This window comes from Salvelinus namaycush, chromosome 33 (assembly GCF_016432855.1).
Source record: "Salvelinus namaycush isolate Seneca chromosome 33, SaNama_1.0, whole genome shotgun sequence".
Lineage (NCBI taxonomy): Eukaryota > Metazoa > Chordata > Actinopteri > Salmoniformes > Salmonidae > Salvelinus > Salvelinus namaycush.
This window is the reverse complement of record NC_052339.1, coordinates 37224441-37248038: the sequence shown is the minus strand read 5'-3', so window position 1 is coordinate 37248038 and position 23598 is coordinate 37224441. Positions and strand designations below refer to the sequence as shown.

General features: G+C 44.4%; 1 protein-coding gene across 1 annotated transcript in view; it reads right to left on the bottom strand.

The window, feature by feature from the left end:
- Positions 1-4366: 4366 nt before the first annotated feature.
- The window catches only part of LOC120027941 (solute carrier family 22 member 13-like), a 65201-nt gene continuing 45969 nt past the window's right edge, over positions 4367-23598 (bottom strand). The window contains exons 8-10 of the mRNA XM_038973033.1: positions 19836-19944; positions 7507-7716; positions 4367-7241 (exon numbers count right to left, since the gene is read on the bottom strand). Of these exons, the coding sequence (XP_038828961.1) occupies positions 7133-7241; positions 7507-7716; positions 19836-19944 (428 nt within the window). The 3' untranslated portion in view covers positions 4367-7132. The remainder of the gene's footprint in view (positions 7242-7506; positions 7717-19835; positions 19945-23598) is intronic.

Genomic DNA, 23598 nt, shown 5'->3' with positions numbered 1-23598 from the left:
GAAAGAATCAACCAAAACTCAATCAAAAGAGTCAACCAAAACTCAATCAAAGGAATCAACTAAAAGTCAATCAAAAGAAGAACAACCTCCCCAACCATTCACTATCAAACCAATGTCCTACGCAGATGCCCTTTGCAGAGGCTTACAACAGACAGATAGTGTTACAGAGGCACAACAGAGTAGGTACGTATCTGAGAGGCCAGCTTGGAGCTCAGTAGGAACAGCTGATACTGGGGCTGCCGAGGCCACCCAACACACTGGTGATGCAACCCCACTCAATGAGGAAATTACATTAAACCAGGAAGGTCAAGGGTCTGAGGTCTTCCCTCAGAGAGAGACTAGTTTTACCTCTGTTCCAGTGGAGGAGAGCAACACTAAGTCACCACAGGAGAGGACTCCTACAGAGCAGAGCCAGGGAGCAGGACCCAAGGGGGCCCTAGAGGACAAAGAGGAGAAGGTCAATGAGGACTTCATAGGGTTTCAAGCAGCACTTCAGAACTTTGGAGGGAAGAGCAAAACCCCTGTGAAACCTAAACGAGTGAAGAGGACCCAGAGTGAAGAGAACCAGAAACACACCTCTCTCACAGTTCCACACACGGCTGTGGGACAGCAAGCCAGTGACCCTTCACAGCCTCAACCATGCAGTAAACCACAGAACGACATCCAGGAAGAAGAGAAGGAAAACACAGTGGTAATGAGGGAGAAGAGAGCGGAGACGGAGGATGAGCGTGGCCAGAGGCTGTCGGTCCACATGGATAAGATCATGAGGGGTAACGTGACCATGGCCATGGAGATCTTTGACAACCTGAGGAAGCAGGAGGAGTTGAAAGAGATCTTGACCTGGGTGGAGGAGGTGGAGGAAGACACCAGCCAGGTGGACGTCAGGGCCCTCAGGAACATCTTTGAGAACGTACCTGACTGGGTCGTTGCCCCGAGAGACAAGAGACAACGTAAACAACAACAACAAACCAAGGTGGAACAGAAGATCTCAGAAGTGAAGAGATCAGAGACGCCGAAAGATGATACCGAGACCTCAATGTCCTCCATGGCTCTTGTGTTCGGAAATCTGGAGAGAGCAAGTGAAGAGATCATGAACCTGAAGGAGCAGACGTTAGCCAGACTGATGGACATAGAAGTGACCATTAAGAAGGTTTTGTACTCTGTGTCCACTCTGAAGTCAGACTCTGACATCGCTGGTCTGTCTGGCCTGTTTAAGGAGTCCCTAAAGGGGACAGCAGCCCAGACCCAAGGCTCCACTAGCATCATCAGCACTATCAGTACCGGCTCCTGTAGCAGAGCTAAGACGGCCCAGGGAAAGGACAGCCCTACGACTAAGACACAAAGAGACCCAGGTCTGCCAGCTGATGAGGGACCAGTCATTAAGTCCCAGAGCAGTCCTCCATCCTCCCCCTCCTTCATCTCCATCCAGTCTGCAGCCAGGCAGGAGTCAGAAGACAGACAACAGGAGTCTGCAGACAGACAGAAGGGTTCTGCAGCCAGACAGAAGTCCTCCCTGCAGCCTCCACTGTGCTCAGCCTGTCAGCTCAGCCCGAAGTGTCGCCCTTCCGGTAGCCCTTGTAGCAGAAGCCCTCTCAATCAGGAACGTCAGGTCAGCGTACTCGAAGTGAAGACAGCCCCAGAGGGGAGTGAGGTCGTCGGCACTAAGACAGTCAGGGAGAACTAGGAGACGACAGATCAGTTTGGCAACAAGGTCCTCTTCCACCAAGACCTCCACTGTGGTGACTCAGCAGACACCAGCACCTTTCCTAGGGGTCAGGTAGTGACCCCGAGTCCAACCATGTATTGGGTAGTGACATACCCAGAGGTCAAGGTCATCTTGCCTATCAACAAACCTTCACCGCCGTTTTAAAATGGTGCTTGCCATGGCAAGGGTAGTGGGTTCGATTCCCGCTGGGGCCACCCATACAAAAATGACTGCACTCATGACTGTAAGTCGCCTTTGGCTAAATGGCATATCTTAGAAACTGTTTGATTGAATGAGAAAAGGCACTTCAGGTAAAAAGAAATATACAATGACAGTCAGGAAGACAAGATTTTTTAAAGTGTGTGATTTCATGAAACATTTTGGATAGAATTGTAATAAAATGTTGTTGGTATATTCTCTTGTTCCGCTGCCTATTATCTGTCCTGCTTATCAACAACACACACACACACACACACACACACACACACACACACACACACACACACACACACACACACACACACACACACACACACACACACACACACACACACACACACACACACACACACACACACACACACACACACACACACACACACACACACACACACCTCTCCCCCTCTCCTACAACTGCAATGACAGTCAGATCTCTTTCTTTCCTCTTTCCAAATATCACAAAAACATGAGATGAAATTCAGAGGCCATTCATTGTTTTCAGTCATTAAACATGAGATGAAATTCAGAGGCCATTCATTGTTTTCAGTCATTAAACATGAGCCTTTCTCTAGTCCACATTACAGCTGTTTGCCATGTAATAACTTATACAGTTGAATTCGGAACTTTACATACACCGTAGCCAAATACATTTAAACTCAGTTTTTCACAATTCCTGACATTTAATTCTAGTAAAAATTCCCTGTCTCAGGTCAGTTAGGATCACCACTTTATTTTAAGAATGTGAAATATCAGAATTATAGTAGAGAGAATGATTTATTTCAGCTTTTATTTATTTCATCACATTCCCAGTGGGTCAGAAGTTTACATACACTCAATTAGTATTTGGTAGCATTGCCTTTAAATTGTTTAACTTGGGTCAAACGTTTCAGGTAGCCTTCCACAAGCTTCCCACAATAAGTTGGGTGAATTTTGGCCCATTCCTCCTGACAGAGCTGGTGTAACTGAGTCAGGTTTGTAGGCCTCCTTGCTCGCACACACTTTTTCAGTTCTGCCTTCAAATGTTCCATAGGCTGGAGATCAGGGCTTTGTGATGGCCACTCCAATACCTTGACTTTGTTGTCATTGGCCATTTTGACACAATTTTAGAAGTATGCTTGGGTTCATTGTTTATTTGGAAGACCCATTTGCAACCAAGCTTTAACTTCCTGACTGATGTCTTGAGAAGTTGCTTCAATATATCCACATACTTTTCTTCCCTCATTATGCCATCGATTTTTTAAAGCTCAGGTGAGACAATGAGATCTGCTCGACAGTGTTAACCAATAAAACGTATCGATCATCCATTTTAATTATTCACCGAATCCTTGATGAATGTAAATTCACACAGTCACTTGTCAATTGGGAATCAAACTCTTATTAAAAGGATGTTTACCGTAAAACTTTGAACGAAGAGTCTCAAATAGCCGCCGCTTGTGTCTGTAACATTAATTATGCGAGAAATTGGGATGGAAATGTATTTATGCGTAAATAGTGTCATAATAATAATGCAGAAGGCGGAGTTTATGGGATTAGATTAGATTATTATTATTATTTATGGGATGAGATTATTAGATTAAATACATGATGATGAACTTCACAGGGTGGTGAAAGTGTACAGTGATGAGCTTGATGCTCCTTTCTAATAAATATTGAGGGTCTTAATCTGGTGACATGATATGATCGATGCTTGGCTGCAGTTTGACAAATACAAATAATATTGCTCTTATCCGTAATAATCTCAACGTAGGTTGCCTGTCTGCACTGTATATGTGAGCTGTTGGCTAGAGTGCAGGCACCAGACCAGAGTGGGCACATTTGCTATATAAACGCAAAAGTACAGTTAAAAATGCAATGGAAACCCATTTAACTTGTATTTTTCCATTCGGTACCTGGGAATTCAACAGCAAAAGGTATTTTTATATGCACTACATCATCACGCACAGTCTTTTATCCGCAAAAATTCAGTCTGATGAAACTTCTCTGGCGGGAAAATGTGCATATTGTTTTATGCAGACATTAGAATATCTGCATGAAAATCTGTCTCCAATGGAAGCCTAGCTACAGTGTGTCAATGACTACATTGACAACACAGAGCACGGATATTAAGACATTTATTACAATCCTGGACGTGAATGCTGGAATTAAACAATTAACTTTGCAAATGAGCAAAAGATGTATGCATTAAGGAAGTAGCCGCAGTGGGTCTGCTGTTGTAGCATGAACAGCTATGCCCGGGAGTTCTACTGTGTAGTCCACTACCAGCAGCTGTTCAGCAGGAAAGGGAACTATGACGAGGGCTTTGGCCACAACCAACACGAAGACCGCTGGCTGCAGAGAACCAATGAGACGCCGGGGTCTAACTGGACCTACTTCACATAGAGCTCCTTTATTGGTGAGTTTAGTGACCACGCAGACACATGACAACACAGACACGTGCATATATAAAGTGTTTTTATAGCATTTTAATTTCATTAAAGTAATGTAGTAATTGTTTAAAGTATGGACAATTGAGTTCTTTATAGAAAACTAGTAAAACTGATGTTTTGTGTGTTCTCAGCTGACATGAAGGTGACCATGACAACACTGGATCACATCTTTGGAGTCACCTGGGTTATGCACCTTGTACATACTGTGTAGACTTGTGTTTAAGTCACTTGACTATAATCAGCATCAGAATCCACTTTATAGAAGGAATTAGAGACAAATATTATGAATGATTACTGAGACAAACGGATGATCCCAAACAGGATTCTCATTTCATCTTTTCCATATCAGCAAAATGACTCTGATTTCACCGTTTTTTCTACATCAAATCAAAGGTTTATTGGTCATGTACACAGTTTTAGAGATGTTATCGCAGGTCTACTGTAGCTCCAACAGCCTACAGTAGCTCCAACAGCCAGCTCCAACAGTCTACTGTAGCTCCAACAGTCTACTGTAGCTCCAACAGTCTACTGTAGCTCCAACAGCCAGCTCCAACAGTCTACTGTAGCTCCAACAGTCTACTGTAGCTCCAACAGTCTACAGTAGCTCCAACAGCCAGCTCCAACAGTCTACTGTAGCTCCAACAGCCAGCTCCAACAGTCTACTGTAGCTCCAACAGTCTACAGTAGCTCCAACAGTCTACAGTAGCTCCAACAGTCTACAGTAGCTCCAGCTCCAACAGTCTACTGTAGCTCCAACAGTCTACAGTAGCTCCAACAGTCTACAGTAGCTCCAACAGCCAGCTCCAACAGTCTACTGTAGCTCCAACAGCCCGCTCCATCAGTCTACAGTAGCTCCAACAGCCCGCTCCATCAGTCTACAGTAGCTCCAACAGCCAGCTCCAACAGTCTACTGCAGCTCCAACAGCCCGCTCCAACAGTCTACTGCAGCTCCAACAGCCTACAGTAGCTCCAACAGTCTACTGTAGCTCCAACAGTCTACTGTAACTCCAACAGTCTACTGTAGCTCCAACAGCCCGCTCCAACAGTCTACTGTAGCTCCAACAGTCTACAGTAGCTCCAACAGCCCGCTCCAACAGTCTACTGTAGCTCCAACAGCCAGCTCCAACAGTCTACTGTAGCTCCAACAATCTACTGCAGCTCCAACAGTCTACAGTAGCTCCAACAGCCCGCTCCAACAGTCTACTGTAGCTCCAACAATCTACTGCAGCTCCAACAGTCTACTGTAGCTCCAACAGCCAGCTCCAACAGTCTACTGTAGCTCCAACAGCCCGCTCCAACAGTCTACAGTAGCTCCAACAGCCCGCTCCAACAGTCTACAGTAGCTCCAACAGCCAGCTCCAACAGTCTACTGTAGCTCCAACAGCCCGCTCCAACAGTCTACAGTAGCTCCAACAGCCCGCTCCAACAGTCTACTGTAGCTCCAACAGTCTACTGTAGCTCCAACAGTCAACTGTAGCTCCAACAGTCTACTGTAGCTCCAACAGTCTACTCCAACAGTCTACTCCAACAGTCTACTCCAACAGTCTACTGTAGCTCCAACAGTCTACTGTAGCTCCAACAGTCTACTGCAGCTCCAACAGTCTACTGCAGCTCCAACAGTCTACTGCAACTCCAACAGTCTACTGCAGCTCCAACAGTCTACTGTAGCTCCAACAGTCTACTGTAGCTCCAACAGTCTACTGCATCTCCAACAGTCTACTGCATCTCCAACAGTCTACTGCAGCTCCAACAGTCTACTGTAGCTCCAACAGTCTACTGTAGCTCCAACAGTCTACTGCAGCTCCAACAGTCTACTGCAGCTCCAACAGTCTACTGCAGCTCCAACAGTCTACTGCATCTCCAACAGTCTACTGTAGCTCCAACAGTCTACTGCAGCACCAACAGTCTACTGTAGCTCCAACAGTCTACTGTAGCACCAACAGTCTACTGCAGCTCCAACAGCCTAATGTAGCTCCAACAGTCTACTGTAGCTCCAACAGACTACTTTAGCTCCAACAGTCTACTGTAGCTCCAACAGCCTACTGCATCTCCAACAGCCCGCTTCAGAAGTCTACTGTAGCTCCAACAGTCTACTGTAGCTCAAACAGTCTACTGTAGCTCCAACAGTCTACTGTAGCTCCAACAGTCTGCTCCAACAGTCTACTGTAGCTCCAACAGTCTACTGTAGCTCCAACAGTCTACTGTAGCTCCAACAGTCTACTGTAGCTCCAACAGTCTACTGTAGCTCCAACAGTCTGCTCCAACAGTCTACTGTAGCTCCAACAGTCTACTGTAGCTCCAACAGTCTATTGCATCTCCAACAGCCTACTCCAACAGTCTGCTCCAACATTCTGCTCCAACAGTCTACTGTAGCTCCAACAGTCTACTGTAGCTCCAACAGTCTACTTTAGCTCCAACAATGCAGCAATATCTAGCAATACAATAACAATACACACATCATCCAAACATTAAAAAAAATTACAAAATGTATTTGGAACTGAAGCAGTGATTTATACAAACATATATTTATCATTTGTATTTTTCTTTAGAAATGTTCACCTATATCAAAATGTTTTTTCGTGATATAAATAATGCATTTTATCATTCAATTTATACAAAATAAAGTAGTTTTGTTTAGAAAATGTCTCTCCAACAATGTAGTTTGAGATCTGAATAACAATCAAATGTTTTGATTGGCCACTTCGTATATCTACTTGGTGTTGATAATAATCAGAACAATCTCCATGTAAAGGACAAGATAATATAAAACAAAGATAATCGTTTACATTTTTGTGATCATTGTTTCTTCTGTCTTATCTTGTATCGTATTCTTCCAACGTCTATCTTCTACATGACTAGGTCCATTTTCAAGATTCAACTTCTCGGGAGTTCTAGAATCAAAAACAACAGAAATACACATTTTAAATACTTTATTACAGTGGAAATGCTAAATCTTGATATCAACACAGTTGAAATTACGACAATATAAGCACGCTGACCCAGACTGCTTTCACAGAGGTCTCAAAAACATAACATCCTTCTATCCATTCGCTCTCTCATCCATCCATCCATCCATCCATCCATCCATCCATCCATCCATCCATCCATCCATCCATCCATCCATCCATCCATCCATCCCTCCAGAATGATACTCACACTGTGTCCTTCTCCTGGGGTTCAGTGTGGTCTTGTAGCTCAGTGTTGAGTGTCTCAGGCAGCATGAAGCAGAGGCCTCCACCCAGGAAGGGCATGATGCCATAGATCAACATAGGGATGGAATAGTGATACACCTCCAGCAGTCTAATCAGGGGGGCAAGGATGCCAGCCACACGGGCACACATGGAGTTCAAACCCACTCCATTCTGTCTGCAAGAAACACACAGAACAGGAAGTTCAGACCCACTCCGTTCTGTCTACAAGAAACACACAGATCAGGAAGTTCAGACCCACTCCGTTCTGTCTACAAGACAACACACAGATCAGGAAGTTCAGACCCACTCCGTTCTGTCTACAAGACAACACACAGATCAGGAAGTTCAGACCCACTCCGTTCTGTCTACAAGAAACACACAGATCAGGAAGTTCAGACCCACTCCGTTCTGTCTACAAGACAACACACAGATCAGGAAGTTCAGACCCACTCCATTCTGTCTACAAGACAACACACAGATCAGGAAGTTCAGACCCACTCCGTTCTGTCTACAAGACACACACAGATCAGGAAGTTCAGACCCACTCCGTTCTGTCTACAAGAAACACACAGATCAGGAAGTTCAGACCCACTCCGTTCTGTCTACAAGACAACACACAGATCAGGAAGTTCAGACCCACTCCGTTCTGTCTACAAGAAACACACAGATCAGGAAGTTCAGACCCACTCCGTTCTGTCTACAAGAAACACACAGATCAGGAAGTTCAGACCCACTCCGTTCTGTCTACAAGAAACACACAGATCAGGAAGTTCAGACCCACTCCGTTCTGTCTACAAGAAACACACAGAACAGGAAGTTCAGACCCACTCCGTTCTGTCTACAAGACAACACACAGATCAGGAAGTTCAGACCCACTCCGTTCTGTCTACAAGAAACACACAGATCAGGAAGTTCAGACCCACTCCGTTCTGTCTACAAGACAACACACAGATCAGGAAGTTCAGACCCACTCCATTCTGTCTGCAAGACAACACACAGATCAGGAAGTTCAAACCCACTCCGTTCTGTCAAAAAATCCAAGATGGCGTAGCAGTCGAGCGTCTGTTTGTCCCGTCCCGTCCCATGTATATATATTTTTCTTCTTATATCCTTTTAATGTTTTATTTTTAAATCACAATTTCCATCTACGGACTGAACATACTTTCCTGCCACCCGACTCACCCAATGTGGTATGGATCTTCTATTTTTTACACTTTAGAACCGGAACCCCCATCAGAAGCTAGCCAGCTAACTAGCTACTAGCAAGTAGTCAGTTAGCCACTGCTAGCGGTCATCACTGTTAACTCAGACATCAGCCAGCCATAGCCCTGTCAGTTCCTGCCAGTCTGCACAGCGCGATATCAACCCAGAGCATATCGGACTGCTTTTTCTCTTCCACATCTCCGGATTCCTACCACAAGCTCTGAACCTTTACACAGGATCATCGCAGCTAGCTAGCTGCTATCTGAATGGCTACTCCTGGCTAACGTCTCTGTCCCAAAGCAAGCACCAGTTAACCTGGAGCTAGGCCCATCCCCCGCCTAGATGAAGAGGTCCATCAGCCAATTCTTGGGCTACAATACCTATTTTGTCATTTGGCCTTGACCCTTTTTTACTGCCGACACAGAGCCCCGCCGATCCATCACGACTGGTCTGCTGACGTAACCGTCTGAGGGGGTTTCAACAGGCTGTTCCGTTGCGACGTCCCCCGAAGGCCCATCTGCTAGCCTGCTAGCCTCGGCCCGCTTTCTGTCTGAATCGCCGTGTCTCCAGCTCGCCTAGCTACTCACTGGACCCTATGATCACTCGGCTACACATGCCTCTCCCTAATGTCAATATGCCTTGTCCATTGCTGTTTTGGTTAGTGATTATTGTCTATTTCACTGTAGAGCCTCCAGCCCTGCCTTAGCTAGCCCTTTTGTTCCACCCCCCACACATGCTCTGACTTAAATGGTGCCTCTAGAGATAAAACCTCTCTCATCGTCACTCAATGGATAGGTTTACCTCCACTGTATACACATCCTACCATACCCTTGTCTGTACATTATGCCTTGAATCTAGTCTTCCACGCCCAGAAATCTGCTCTTTTTACTCTCTGTTCCGAATGCACTAGACGACCAGTTCTTATAGCCTTTAGCCGTACCCTTCTCCTACTCCTCCTCTGTTCCTCTGGTGATGTAGAGGTTAATCCAGGCCCTGCAGCCCTTAGTTCCACTCCCATTCCCCAGGCGCTCTCATTTGTTGACTTCTGTAACCGTAAAAGCCATGGTTTCATGCATGTTAATGTTATAAGCCTTCTCCCTAAGTTTGTTTTATTCACTGCTTTAGCACACTCCGCCAACCCTGATGTCCTAGCCGTGTCTGAATCCTTGCTTAGGAAGGCCACCAAAAATCCTGAAATTTCCATCCCTAACGATAACATTTTCTGACAAGATAGAACTGCCAAAGGGGGTGGAGTTGCAATCTACTGCAGAGATAGCCTGCAGAGTTCTGTCTTACTCTCCAGGTCTGTGCTCAACAAATTCGAGCTTCTACATTTAAAAATCCACCTTTCCAGAAACAAGTCTCTCACCGTTGCCGCTTGTTATAGACCCCCTTCAGCCCCCAGCTGTGCCCTGGACACCATATGTGAATTGATTGCCGACCATCTATCTTCAGAGTTCGCACTGTTAGGTGACCTAAACTGGGACATGCATAACACACCGGCCGTCCTACAATCTAAGCTACATGCCCTCAATCTCACACAAATTATCAAGGAACCTACCAGGTACAACCATAAATCCGTAACCATGGGCACCCTCTTAGATATCATCCTGATCAACTTGCCCTCTAAATACCTCTGCTGTCTTCAACCAGGACCGCAGCAATCATTGCCTCATTGCCTGCGTGCGTAATGGGTCTGCGGTCAAACGACCACCCCTCATCACTGTCAAACGCTCCCTAAAACACTTCAGCGAGCAGGCCTTTCTAATCGACCTGGCCCGGGTATCCTGGAAGGATATTGACCTCATCCCGTCAGTAGAGGATGCCTGGTTGCTCTTTAAAATTGCTTTCCTCACCATCTTAAATAAGCATGCCCCGTTCAAAAAATGTAGAACTAAGAACAGATATAGCCCTTGGTTCACCCCAGACTTGACTGCCCTTGACCAGCACAAAAACATCCTGTGGTGTTCTGCAATAGCATCGAATAGCCCCTGCGAAATGCAACTTTTCAGGGAAGTCAGGAACCAATACACTCAGTCAGTTAGCAAGCTAAGGCTAGCTTTCTCAAAAAGAAATTTGCATCCTGTAGCACTAATTCCAAAAAGTTCTGGGACAGTGTAAAGTCCATGGAGAAAAAGAGCACCTCCTCCCAGCTGCCCACTGCACTGAGGATAGGAAACATTGTCACCACCGATAAATCTACGAAAATCGATAATTTCAATAAGCATTTTTTCTATGGTTGGCCATGCTTTCCACATGGCTACCCCAACCCCGGCCAACATCTCAGCACCACCTGCAGCAACTTGCCCAAGGCCTCCCCGCTTCTCCTTCACCCAAAACCAGACAGCCGAAGTTCTGAAAGAGCTGCAAAATCTGGACCCCTACAAATCAGCTGGGCTAGTCAATCTGGACCCTCTCTTTCTAAAATTATCCGCCGAAATTGTTGCAACCCCTATTACTAGCCTGTTCAACCTCTATTTCGTATTGTTTGAGATCCCCAAAGATTGGAAAGTTGCCGCGGTCATCTCCCTCTTCAAAGGGGGAGACACACTAGACCCAAACTGTTATAGAACTACTTCTCAGATAGAGTTCAGTGTGTCAAATCGGAGGGCCTGTTGTCCGGACCTCTGGCAGTCTTTATGGGGGTGCCACAGGGTTCAATTCTCGGGCCAACTCTTTTCTCTGTATATATCAATGATGTCGCTCTTGCTGCTGGTGATTCTCTGATCCACCTCTAAGCAGACGACACCATTCTGTATACACTGTGCTAACAAACCTCCAAACGAGCCTCAATGTCATACAACACTCCTCCAACTGCTTTTAAATGCAAGTTAAACTAAGTGCTCTTCAACCGATTGCTGCCCGCACCCTCCCGCCCAACTAGCATCCTCTGGATGGTTCTGACTTAAAATATGTAGACAAATACCTAGGTGTCTGGTTAGACTGTAAACTCTCCTTCCAGACTCACATTAAGCATCTCCAATCCATAATTAAATCTAGAATCTGCTTCCTATTTCGCAACAAAGCCTCCTTCACTCATGCTGCCAAACATACCATCGTAAAACTGACTTTCCTTCCGATCCTTGACTTCGGCGATGTCATTTGCAAAATAGCCCCCAACACTCTACTCAGTAAACTGGATGTAGTCTATCACAGTGCCATCAATTTTTTCACCAAAGCCCCATATTCTACCCACCACTGCGACCTGTATGCTCTCGTTGGCTGGCCCTCACTACATTTTCGTTGCCAAACCACTGGCTCCAGGTCCTCTATAAGTCTTTGCTAGGTAAAGTCCCACCTTATGTCAGCTCACTGGTCACCATAGCAACACCCACCCGTAGCACGCGCTCCAGCAGGTATATTTCACTGGTCACCCCCAAAGCCAACACTTCCTTTAGCCGCCTTTCCTTCCAGTTCTCTGCTGACTATGACTGGAACGAATTGCAAAAATCACTGAAGCTGGAGACTTATATCTCCCTCACTAATTTTAAGCATCAGCTGTCAGAGCAGCTTACCGATCACTGTACCTGTACACAGCCAATCTGTATATTCCACACCTAACTACCTCATCCCCATATTGTTACTTTTCTTTTTGCTCTTTTGCACCCCTGTATCTCTACTTGCACGTCATCATCCCGACATCTATCACTCCAGTGTTAATGCTAAATTGTAATTATTTCGCCTCTATGGCCTATTTATTGCCTTACCTCCCGACTCTTCTACATTTGCACACAGTGTACATAGATTTTTCCATTGTGTTATTGGTTGTACGTTTGTTTATCCCATGTGTAACTCTGTGTTGTTGTTTGTGTCGAACTGCTTTGCTTTATCTTGGCCAGGTCGCAGTTGTAAATGAGAACTTATTCTCAACTGGCCTACCTGGTTAAATAAAGGTTAAATAATTAAATAAATAAATAACCAGTCTATTATCCCAGACTATAACCAGTCTATTATCCCAGACTATAACCAGTCTATTATCCCAGACTATAACAATAACAGTTAGTGCATGCCATATAATACACACAGATGTTTAGTGTCCAGTTTTGTATCCAGCTATGCCCATGTTATACGGCTATGTCCATGTTATACAGCTATGCCCATGTTATACAGCTATGCCCATGTTATCCAGCTATGTCCATGTTATCCAGCTATGTCCATGTTATCCAGCTATGCCCATGTTATTCAGCTATGCCCATGTTATACAGCTATGCCCATGTTATCCAGCTATGTCCATGTTATCCAGCTATGTCCATGTTATCCAGCTATGTCCATGTTATCCAGCTATGCCCATGTTATTCAGCTATGCCCATGTTATTCAGCTATGCCCATGTTATTCAGCTATGCCCATGTTATTCAGCTATGCCCATGTTATTCAGCTATGTCCATGTTATCCAGCTATGTCCATGTTATCCAGCTATGCCCATGTTATCCAGCTATGTCCATGTTATCCAGCTATGTCCATGTTATCCAGCTATGTCCATGTTATTCAGCTATGCCCATGTTATTCAGCTATGTCCATGTTATTCAGCTATGTCCATGTTATTCAGCTATGTCCATGTTATTCAGCTATGCCCATGTTATTCAGCTATGCCCATGTTATCCAGCTATGCCCATGTTATCCAGCTATGTCCATGTCATCCAGCTATGCCCATGTTATTCAGCTATGTCCATGTTATTCAGCTATGTCCATGTTATTCAGCTATGTCCATGTTATTCAGCTATGTCCATGTTATTCAGCTATGTCCATGTTATCCAGCTATGTCCATGTTATTCAGCTATGTCCATGTTATTCAGCTATGTCCATGTTATTCAGCTATGCCCATGTTATCCAGCTATGCCCATGTTATTCAGCTATGTCCATGTTATTCAGCTATGTCCATGTTATTCAGCTATGTCCATGTTATCCAGCTATGTCCATGTTATTCAGCTATGCCCATGTTATCCAGCTATGTCCATGTTATTCAGCTATGCCCATGTTATATGGCTATGTCCATGTTATTCAGCTATGCCCATGTTATTCAGCTATGCCCATGTTATTCAGCTATGTCCATGTTATCCAGCTATGCCCATGTTATTCAGCTATGTCCATGTTATCCAGCTATGTCCATGTTATATGGCTATGCCCATGTTATATGGCTATGCCCATGTTATTCAGCTATGTCCATGTTATCCAGCTATGTCCATGTTATTCAGCTATGTCCATGTTATCCAGCTATGTCCATGTTATTCAGCTATGTCCATGTTATCCAGCTATGTCCATGTTATTCATTTATGCCCATGTCATCCAGCTGTGTTATCTAGAGAAGGAAAACATGAAGATTAATTTGAGTATTCTGTCTAGGAACACAGTAGTGGCTGCAGCACTTTTTGATACTTTATGCTTCTGAATATAAAGTGATGTAATGTAAGCATGTAAATATGTTGAAACGTTTAGGCTTGTATCTGTGTGTGTTCCAGCTGTGTGCGTTCCAGTGTGTAATGAACAGACCTCACTACAGTGGAATAATGCTCAGCTGTAATGAACATACCTCACTACAGTGGAATAATGCTCAGCTGTAGTAAACATACCTCATTGCAGTGGAATAATGCTCAGCTGTAATTAACAGACCTCACTACAGTGGGATAATGCTCAGCTGTAATGAACGTACCTCAATACAGTGGGATAGAGCTCAGCTGTAATGAACGTACCTCAATACAGTGGAATAATGCTCAGCTGTAGTAAACATACCTCACTACAGTGGGATAGAGCTCAGCTGTAATGAACATACCTCACTACAGTGGAATAATGCTCAGCTGTAATGAACATACCTCACTACAGTGGAATAATGCTCAGCTGTAGTAAACATACCTCACTACAGTGGGATAGAGCTCAGCTGTAATGAACATACCTCACTACAGTGGAATAATGCTCAGCTGTAGTAAACATACCTCACTACAGTGGAATAATGCTCAGCTGTAATGAACATACCTCACTACAGTGGAATAGAGCTCAGATGTAATGAACGTACCTCACTACAGTGGAATAATGCTCAGCTGTAATGAACATACCTCACTACAGTGGAATAATGCTCAGCTGTAATGAACGTACCTCACTACAGTGGAATAATGCTCAGCTGTAGTAAACATACCTCACTACAGTGGAATAATGCTCAGCTGTAGTAAACATACCTCACTACAGTGGAATAATGCTCAGCTGTAATGAACATACCTCACTACAGTGGAATAGAGCTCAGCTGTAATGAACATACCTCACTACAGTGGAATAATGCTCAGCTGTAATGAACATACCTCACTACAGTGGAATAATGCTCAGCTGTAATGAACATACCTCACTACAGTGGAATAATGCTCAGCTGTAATGAACATACCTCACTACAGTGGAATAATGCTCAGCTGTAATGAACATACCTCACTACAGTGGAATAGAGCTCAGCTGTAATAAACATACCTCACTACAGTGGAATAATGCTCAGCTGTAGTAAACATACCTCACTACAGTGGAATAATGCTCAGCTGTAGTAAACATACCTCACTACAGTGGAATAATGCTCAGCTGTAATGAACATACCTCACTACAGTGGAATAGAGGTCAGCTGTAATGAACATACCTCACTACAGTGGAATAATGCTCAGCTGTAATGAACATACCTCACTACAGTGGAATAATGCTCAGCTGTAATGAACATACCTCACTACAGTGGAATAATGCTCAGCTGTAATGAACATACCTCACTACAGTGGAATAGAGCTCAGCTGTAATAAACATACCTCACTACAGTGGAATAATGCTCAGCTGTAATGAACATACCTCACTACAGTGGAATAATGCTCAGCTGTAATGAACGTACCTCACTACAGTGGAATAATGCTCAGCTGTAATAAAACGTACCTCACTACAGTGGAATAGAGCTCAGCTGTAATGAACATACCTCACTACAGTGGAATAATGCTCAGCTGTAATGAACGTACCTCAATACAGTGGAATAGAGCTCAGCTGTAATGATCATACCTCACTACAGTGGGATAGAGCTCAGCTGTAATGAACGTACCTCACTACAGTGGGATAGAGCTCAGCTGTAATGAACATACCTCAGTACAGTGGAATAGAACTCAGCTGTAATGAACATACCTCACTACAGTGGAATAGAGCTCAGCTGTAATGAACGTACCTCACTACAGTGGAATAATGCTCAGCTGTAATGAACATACCTCACTACAGTGGAATAATGCTCAGCTGTAATGAACGTACCTCACTACAGTGGAATAATGCTCAGCTGTAGTAAACGTACCTCACTACAGTGGGATAACGCTCAGCTGTAATGAACATACCTCACTACAGTGGAATAATGCTCAGCTGTAGTAAACATACCTCACTACAGTGGGATAATGCTCAGCTGTAGTAAACATACCTCACTACAGTGGGATAGAGCTCAGCTGTAATGAACATACCTCACTACAGTGGAATAATGCTCAGCTGTAGTAAACATACCTCACTACAGTGGAATAATGCTCAGCTGTAATGAACATACCTCACTACAGTGGAATAATGCTCAGCTGTAATGAACATACCTCACTACAGTGGAATAATGCTCAGCTGTAGTAAACATACCTCACTACAGTGGAATAATGCTCAGCTGTAATGAACATACCTCACTACAGTGGAATAATGCTCAGCTGTAGTAAACATACCTCACTACAGTGGAATAATGCTCAGCTGTAATGAACATACCTCACTACAGTGGAATAATGCTCAGCTGTAGTAAACATACCTCATTGCAGTGGAATAATGCTCAGCTGTAATTAACAGACCTCACTACAGTGGGATAATGCTCAGCTGTAATGAACGTACCTCAATACAGTGGGATAGAGCTCAGCTGTAATGAACGTACCTCAATACAGTGGAATAATGCTCAGCTGTAGTAAACATACCTCACTACAGTGGGATAGAGCTCAGCTGTAATGAACATACCTCACTACAGTGGAATAATGCTCAGCTGTAATGAACATACCTCACTACAGTGGAATAATGCTCAGCTGTAGTAAACATACCTCACTACAGTGGGATAGAGCTCAGCTGTAATGAACATACCTCACTACAGTGGAATAATGCTCAGCTGTAGTAAACATACCTCACTACAGTGGAATAATGCTCAGCTGTAATGAACATACCTCACTACAGTGGAATAGAGCTCAGATGTAATGAACGTACCTCACTACAGTGGAATAATGCTCAGCTGTAATGAACATACCTCACTACAGTGGAATAATGCTCAGCTGTAATGAACGTACCTCACTACAGTGGAATAATGCTCAGCTGTAGTAAACATACCTCACTACAGTGGAATAATGCTCAGCTGTAGTAAACATACCTCACTACAGTGGAATAATGCTCAGCTGTAATGAACATACCTCACTACAGTGGAATAGAGCTCAGCTGTAATGAACATACCTCACTACAGTGGAATAATGCTCAGCTGTAATGAACATACCTCACTACAGTGGAATAATGCTCAGCTGTAATGAACATACCTCACTACAGTGGAATAATGCTCAGCTGTAATGAACATACCTCACTACAGTGGAATAATGCTCAGCTGTAATGAACATACCTCACTACAGTGGAATAGAGCTCAGCTGTAATAAACATACCTCACTACAGTGGAATAATGCTCAGCTGTAGTAAACATACCTCACTACAGTGGAATAATGCTCAGCTGTAGTAAACATACCTCACTACAGTGGAATAATGCTCAGCTGTAATGAACATACCTCACTACAGTGGAATAGAGGTCAGCTGTAATGAACATACCTCACTACAGTGGAATAATGCTCAGCTGTAATGAACATACCTCACTACAGTGGAATAATGCTCAGCTGTAATGAACATACCTCACTACAGTGGAATAATGCTCAGCTGTAATGAACATACCTCACTACAGTGGAATAGAGCTCAGCTGTAATAAACATACCTCACTACAGTGGAATAATGCTCAGCTGTAATGAACATACCTCACTACAGTGGAATAATGCTCAGCTGTAATGAACGTACCTCACTACAGTGGAATAATGCTCAGCTGTAATAAAACGTACCTCACTACAGTGGAATAGAGCTCAGCTGTAATGAACATACCTCACTACAGTGGAATAATGCTCAGCTGTAATGAACGTACCTCAATACAGTGGAATAGAGCTCAGCTGTAATGATCATACCTCACTACAGTGGGATAGAGCTCAGCTGTAATGAACGTACCTCACTACAGTGGGATAGAGCTCAGCTGTAATGAACATACCTCAGTACAGTGGAATAGAACTCAGCTGTAATGAACATACCTCACTACAGTGGAATAGAGCTCAGCTGTAATGAACGTACCTCACTACAGTGGAATAATGCTCAGCTGTAATGAACATACCTCACTACAGTGGAATAATGCTCAGCTGTAATGAACGTACCTCACTACAGTGGAATAATGCTCAGCTGTAGTAAACGTACCTCACTACAGTGGGATAACGCTCAGCTGTAATGAACATACCTCACTACAGTGGAATAATGCTCAGCTGTAGTAAACATACCTCACTACAGTGGGATAATGCTCAGCTGTAGTAAACATACCTCACTACAGTGGGATAGAGCTCAGCTGTAATGAACATACCTCACTACAGTGGAATAATGCTCAGCTGTAGTAAACATACCTCACTACAGTGGAATAATGCTCAGCTGTAATGAACATACCTCACTACAGTGGAATAATGCTCAGCTGTAATGAACATACCTCACTACAGTGGAATAATGCTCAGCTGTAGTAAACATACCTCACTACAGTGGAATAATGCTCAGCTGTAATGAACATACCTCACTACAGTGGAATAATGCTCAGCTGTAGTAAACATACCTCACTACAGTGGAATAATGCTCAGCTGTAATGAACATACCTCACTACAGTGGAATAATGCTCAGCTGTAATGAACATACCTCACTACAGTGGAATAATGCTCAGCTGTAGTAAACATACCTCACTACAGTGGAATAATGCTCAGCTGTAATGAACATACCACACTACAGTGGAATAATGCTCAGCTGTAGTAAACATACCTCACTACAGTGGAATAATGCTCAGCTGTAATGAACATACCTCACTACAGTGGAATAGAGCTCAGCTGTAATGAACATACCTCACTACAGTGGAATAATGCTCAGCTGTAATGAACATACCTCACTACAGTGGAATAATGCTCAGCTGTAATGAACATACCTCACTACAGTGGAATAATGCTCAGCTGTAATGAACATACCTCACTACAGTGGAATAATGCTCAGCTGTAATGAACATACCTCACTACAGTGGAATAATGCTCAGCTGTAATGAACATACCTCACTACAGTGGAATAGAGCTCAGCTGTAATGAACGTACCTCACTACAGTGGAATAATGCTCAGCTGTAATGAACATACCTCACTACAGTGGAATAATGCTCAGCTGTAATGAACGTACCTCACTACAGTGGAATAATGCTCAGCTGTAATAAAACGTACCTCACTACAGTGGAATAGAGCTCAGCTGTAATGAACATACCTCACTACAGTGGAATAATGCTCAGCTGTAATGAACGTATCTCAATACAGTGGAATAGAGCTCAGCTGTAATGATCATACCTCACTACAGTGGGATAGAGCTCAGCTGTAATGAACGTACCTCACTACAGTGGGATAGAGCTCAGCTGTAATGAACATACCTCAGTACAGTGGAATAGAACTCAGCTGTAATGAACATACCTCAGTACAGTGGAATAGAACTCAGCTGTAATGAACATACCTCACTACAGTGGAATAGAGCTCAGCTGTAATGAACGTACCTCACTACAGTGGAGTAGAGCTCAGCTGTAATGAACGTACCTCACTACAGTGGAATAGAGCTCAGCTGTAATGAACATACCTCACTACAGTGGAATAATGCTCAGCTGTAATGAACGTACCTCACTACAGTGGAATAATGCTCAGCTGTAGTAAACGTACCTCACTACAGTGGGATAATGCTCAGCTGTAATGAACATACCTCACTACAGTGGAATAATGCTCAGCTGTAGTAAACATACCTCACTACAGTGGGATAGAGCTCAGCTGTGTAAACATAGATGATGGTGAAGGAGGCAGCCAGGGCAAATTTCCCTAACACGGCTATGACTGTCGTCACAACCGGCATGTCTGAGGGAGGAGAAACAATCAGACAGAGAATCTGTTAAACGGACTGAATTACACAAAGTGTTAAAGGTGCTTAAGAAGGTGCTTTTTTAATAACAGTGTGTTGAGTGTCAAAAGTGTTTAGAAAATAACAGTTAAAGCTAGAATCCTTAATTGGTGAAACAGTCATTTGTGATATTACAACAAATAAGTAAACAACAGCGTGTTTTACTTCCTCAGACATCACGATAGAACAGCAGAATATGTACCGCTGTGGACGCTCCTCTACTCTGTTAATCAGAATATGTACCGCTGTGGACGGTCCTCTACTACGTTAATCAGAATATGTACCGCTGTTGACGGTCCTCTACTCCGTTAATCAGAATATGTACCGCTGCGGACGCTCCTCTACTCTGTTAATCAGAATATGTACCGCTGTGGACGCTCCTCTACTCCGTTAATCAGAATATGTACCGCTGCGGACGCTCCTCTACTCCGTTAATCAGAATATGTACCGCTGTGGACGGTCCTCTACTACGTTAATCAGAATATGTACCGCTGTGGACGCTCCTCTACTCTGTTAATCAGAATATGTACCGCTGTGGACGCTCCTCTACTACGTTAATCAGAATATGTACCGCTGTGGACGCTCCTCTACTCTGTTAATCAGAATATGTACCGCTGTGGACGGTCCTCTACTACGTTAATCAGAATATGTACCGCTGTGGACGCTCCTCTACTCCGTTAATCAGAATATGTACCGCTGCGGACGCTCCTCTACTCCGTTAATCAGAATATGTACCGCTGCGGACGCTCCTCTACTCTGTTAATCAGAATATGTACCGCTGTGGACGGTCCTCTACTACGTTAATCAGAATATGTACCGCTGTGGACGCTCCTCTACTACGTTAATCAGAATATGTACCGCTGCCGGACGGTCCTCTACTACGTTAATCAGAATATGTACCGCTGTGGATGGTCCTCTACTCTGTTAATCAGAATATGTACCGCTGTGGACGCTCCTCTACTCCGTTTATCAGAATATGTACCGCTGTGGACGGTCCTCTACTCTGTTAATCAGAATATGTACCGCTGTGGACGGTCCTCTACTCTGTTAATCAGAATATGTACCGCTGTGGACGGTCCTCTACTCCGTTAATCAGAATATGTACCGCTGTGGACGCTCCTCTACTCCGTTAATCAGAATATGTACCGCTGTGGACGGTCCTCTACTCTGTTAATCAGAATATGTACCGCTGTGGACGGTCCTCTACTCCGTTAATCAGAATATGTACCGCTGTGGACGCTCCTCTACTCCGTTAATCAGAATATGTACCGCTGTGGACGCTCCTCTACTACGTTAATCAGAATATGTACCGCTGTGGACGGTCCTCTACTCCGTTAATCAGAATATGTACCGCTGTGGACGCTCCTCTACTCCGTTAATCAGAATATGTACCGCTGTGGACGCTCCTCTACTACGTTAATCAGAATATGTACCGCTGTGGACGCTCCTTTACTCCGTTAATCAGAATATGTACCGCTGTGGACGGTCCTCTACTACGTTAATCAGAATATGTACCGCTGTGGACGCTCCTCTACTCCGTTAATCAGAATATGTACCGCTGTGGACGGTCCTCTACTACGTTAATCAGAATATGTACCGCTGTGGACGCTCCTCTACTCCGTTAATCAGAATATGTACCGCTGCCGGACGGTCCTCTACTACGTTAATCAGAATATGTACCGCTGTGGACGCTCCTCTACTCCGTTACTCAGAATATGTACCGCTGTGGACGGTCCTCTACTCTGTTAATCAGAATATGTACCGCTGTGGACGCTCCTCTACTCCGTTAATCAGAATATGTACCGCTGCGGACGCTCCTCTACTCTGTTAATCAGAATATGTACCGCTGTGGACGGTCCTCTACTCCGTTAATCAGAATATGTACCGCTGTGGACGGTCCTCTACTACGTTAATCAGAATATGTACCGCTGTGGACGGTCCTCTACTACGTTAATCAGAATATGTACCGCTGTGGACGCTCCTCTACTCCGTTAATCAGAATATGTACCGCTGCGGACGCTCCTCTACTCTGTTAATCAGAATATGTACCGCTGTGGACGCTCCTCTACTCCGTTAATCAGAATATGTACCGCTGCAGACGCTCCTCTACTCCGTTAATCAGAATATGTACCGCTGTGGACGCTCCTCTACTCCGTTAATCAGAATATGTACCGCTGCGGACGCTCCTCTACTCCGTTAATCAGAATATGTACCGCTGTGGACGCTCCTCTACTCTGTTAATCAGAATATGTACCGCTGTGGACGGTCCTCTACTCCGTTAATCAGAATATGTACCGCTGTGGACGGTCCTCTACTACGTTAATCAGAATATGTACCACTGTGGACGGTCCTCTACTACGTTAATCAGAATATGTACCGCTGTGGACGCTCCTCTACTCCGTTAATCAGAATATGTACCGCTGTGGACGGTCCTCTACTACGTTAATCAGAATATGTACCGCTGTGGACGGTCCTCTACTCCGTTAATCAGAATATGTACCGCTGTGGACGCTCCTCTACTCTGTTAATCAGAATATGTACCGCTGTGGACGCTCCTTTACTACGTTAATCAGAATATGTACCGCTGTGGACGCTCCTCTACTCCGTTAATCAGAATATGTACCGCTGTGGACGGTCCTCTACTACGTTAATCAGAATATGTACCGCTGCGGACGCTCCTCTACTCCGTTAATCAGAATATGTACCGCTGTGGACGCTCCTCTACTCCGTTAATCAGAATATGTACCGCTGTGGACGGTCCTCTACTCCGTTAATCAGAATATGTACCGCTGTGGACGCTCCTCTACTACGTTAATCAGAATATGTACCGCTGTGGACGGTCCTCTACTCCGTTAATCAGAATATGTACCGCTACCGGACGGTCCTCTACTCCGTTTATCAGAATATGTACCGCTGTGGACGCTCCTCTACTCCGTTAATCAGAATATGTACCGCTGTGGACGGTCCTCTACTCCGTTAATCAGAATATGTACCGCTGTGGACGGTCCTCTACTACGTTAATCAGAATATGTACCGCTGTGGACGGTCCTCTACTCCATTAATCAGAATATGTACCGCTGTGGACGCTCCTCTACTCCGTTAATCAGAATATGTACCGCTACCGGACGGTCCTCTACTCCGTTAATCAGAATATGTACCACTGTGGACGCTCCTCTACTCCATTAATCAGAATATGTACCGCTGTGGACGGTCCTCTACTACGTTAATCAGAATATGTACCGCTGTGGACGGTCCTCTACTCCATTAATCAGAATATGTACCGCTGTGGACGCTCCTCTACTCCGTTAATCAGAATATGTACCGCTACCGGACGGTCCTCTACTCCGTTAATCAGAATATGTACCGCTGTGGACGGTCCTCTACTCCGTTAATCAGAATATGTACCGCTGTGGACGCTCCTCTACTACGTTAATCAGAATATGTACCGCTGTGGACGGTCCTCTACTCCGTTAATCAGAATATGTACCGCTGTGGACGCTCCTCTACTACGTTAATCAGAATATGTACCGCTGTGGACGGTCCTCTACTCCGTTAATCAGAATATGTACCGCTGTGGACGCTCCTCTACTCCGTTAATCAGAATATGTACC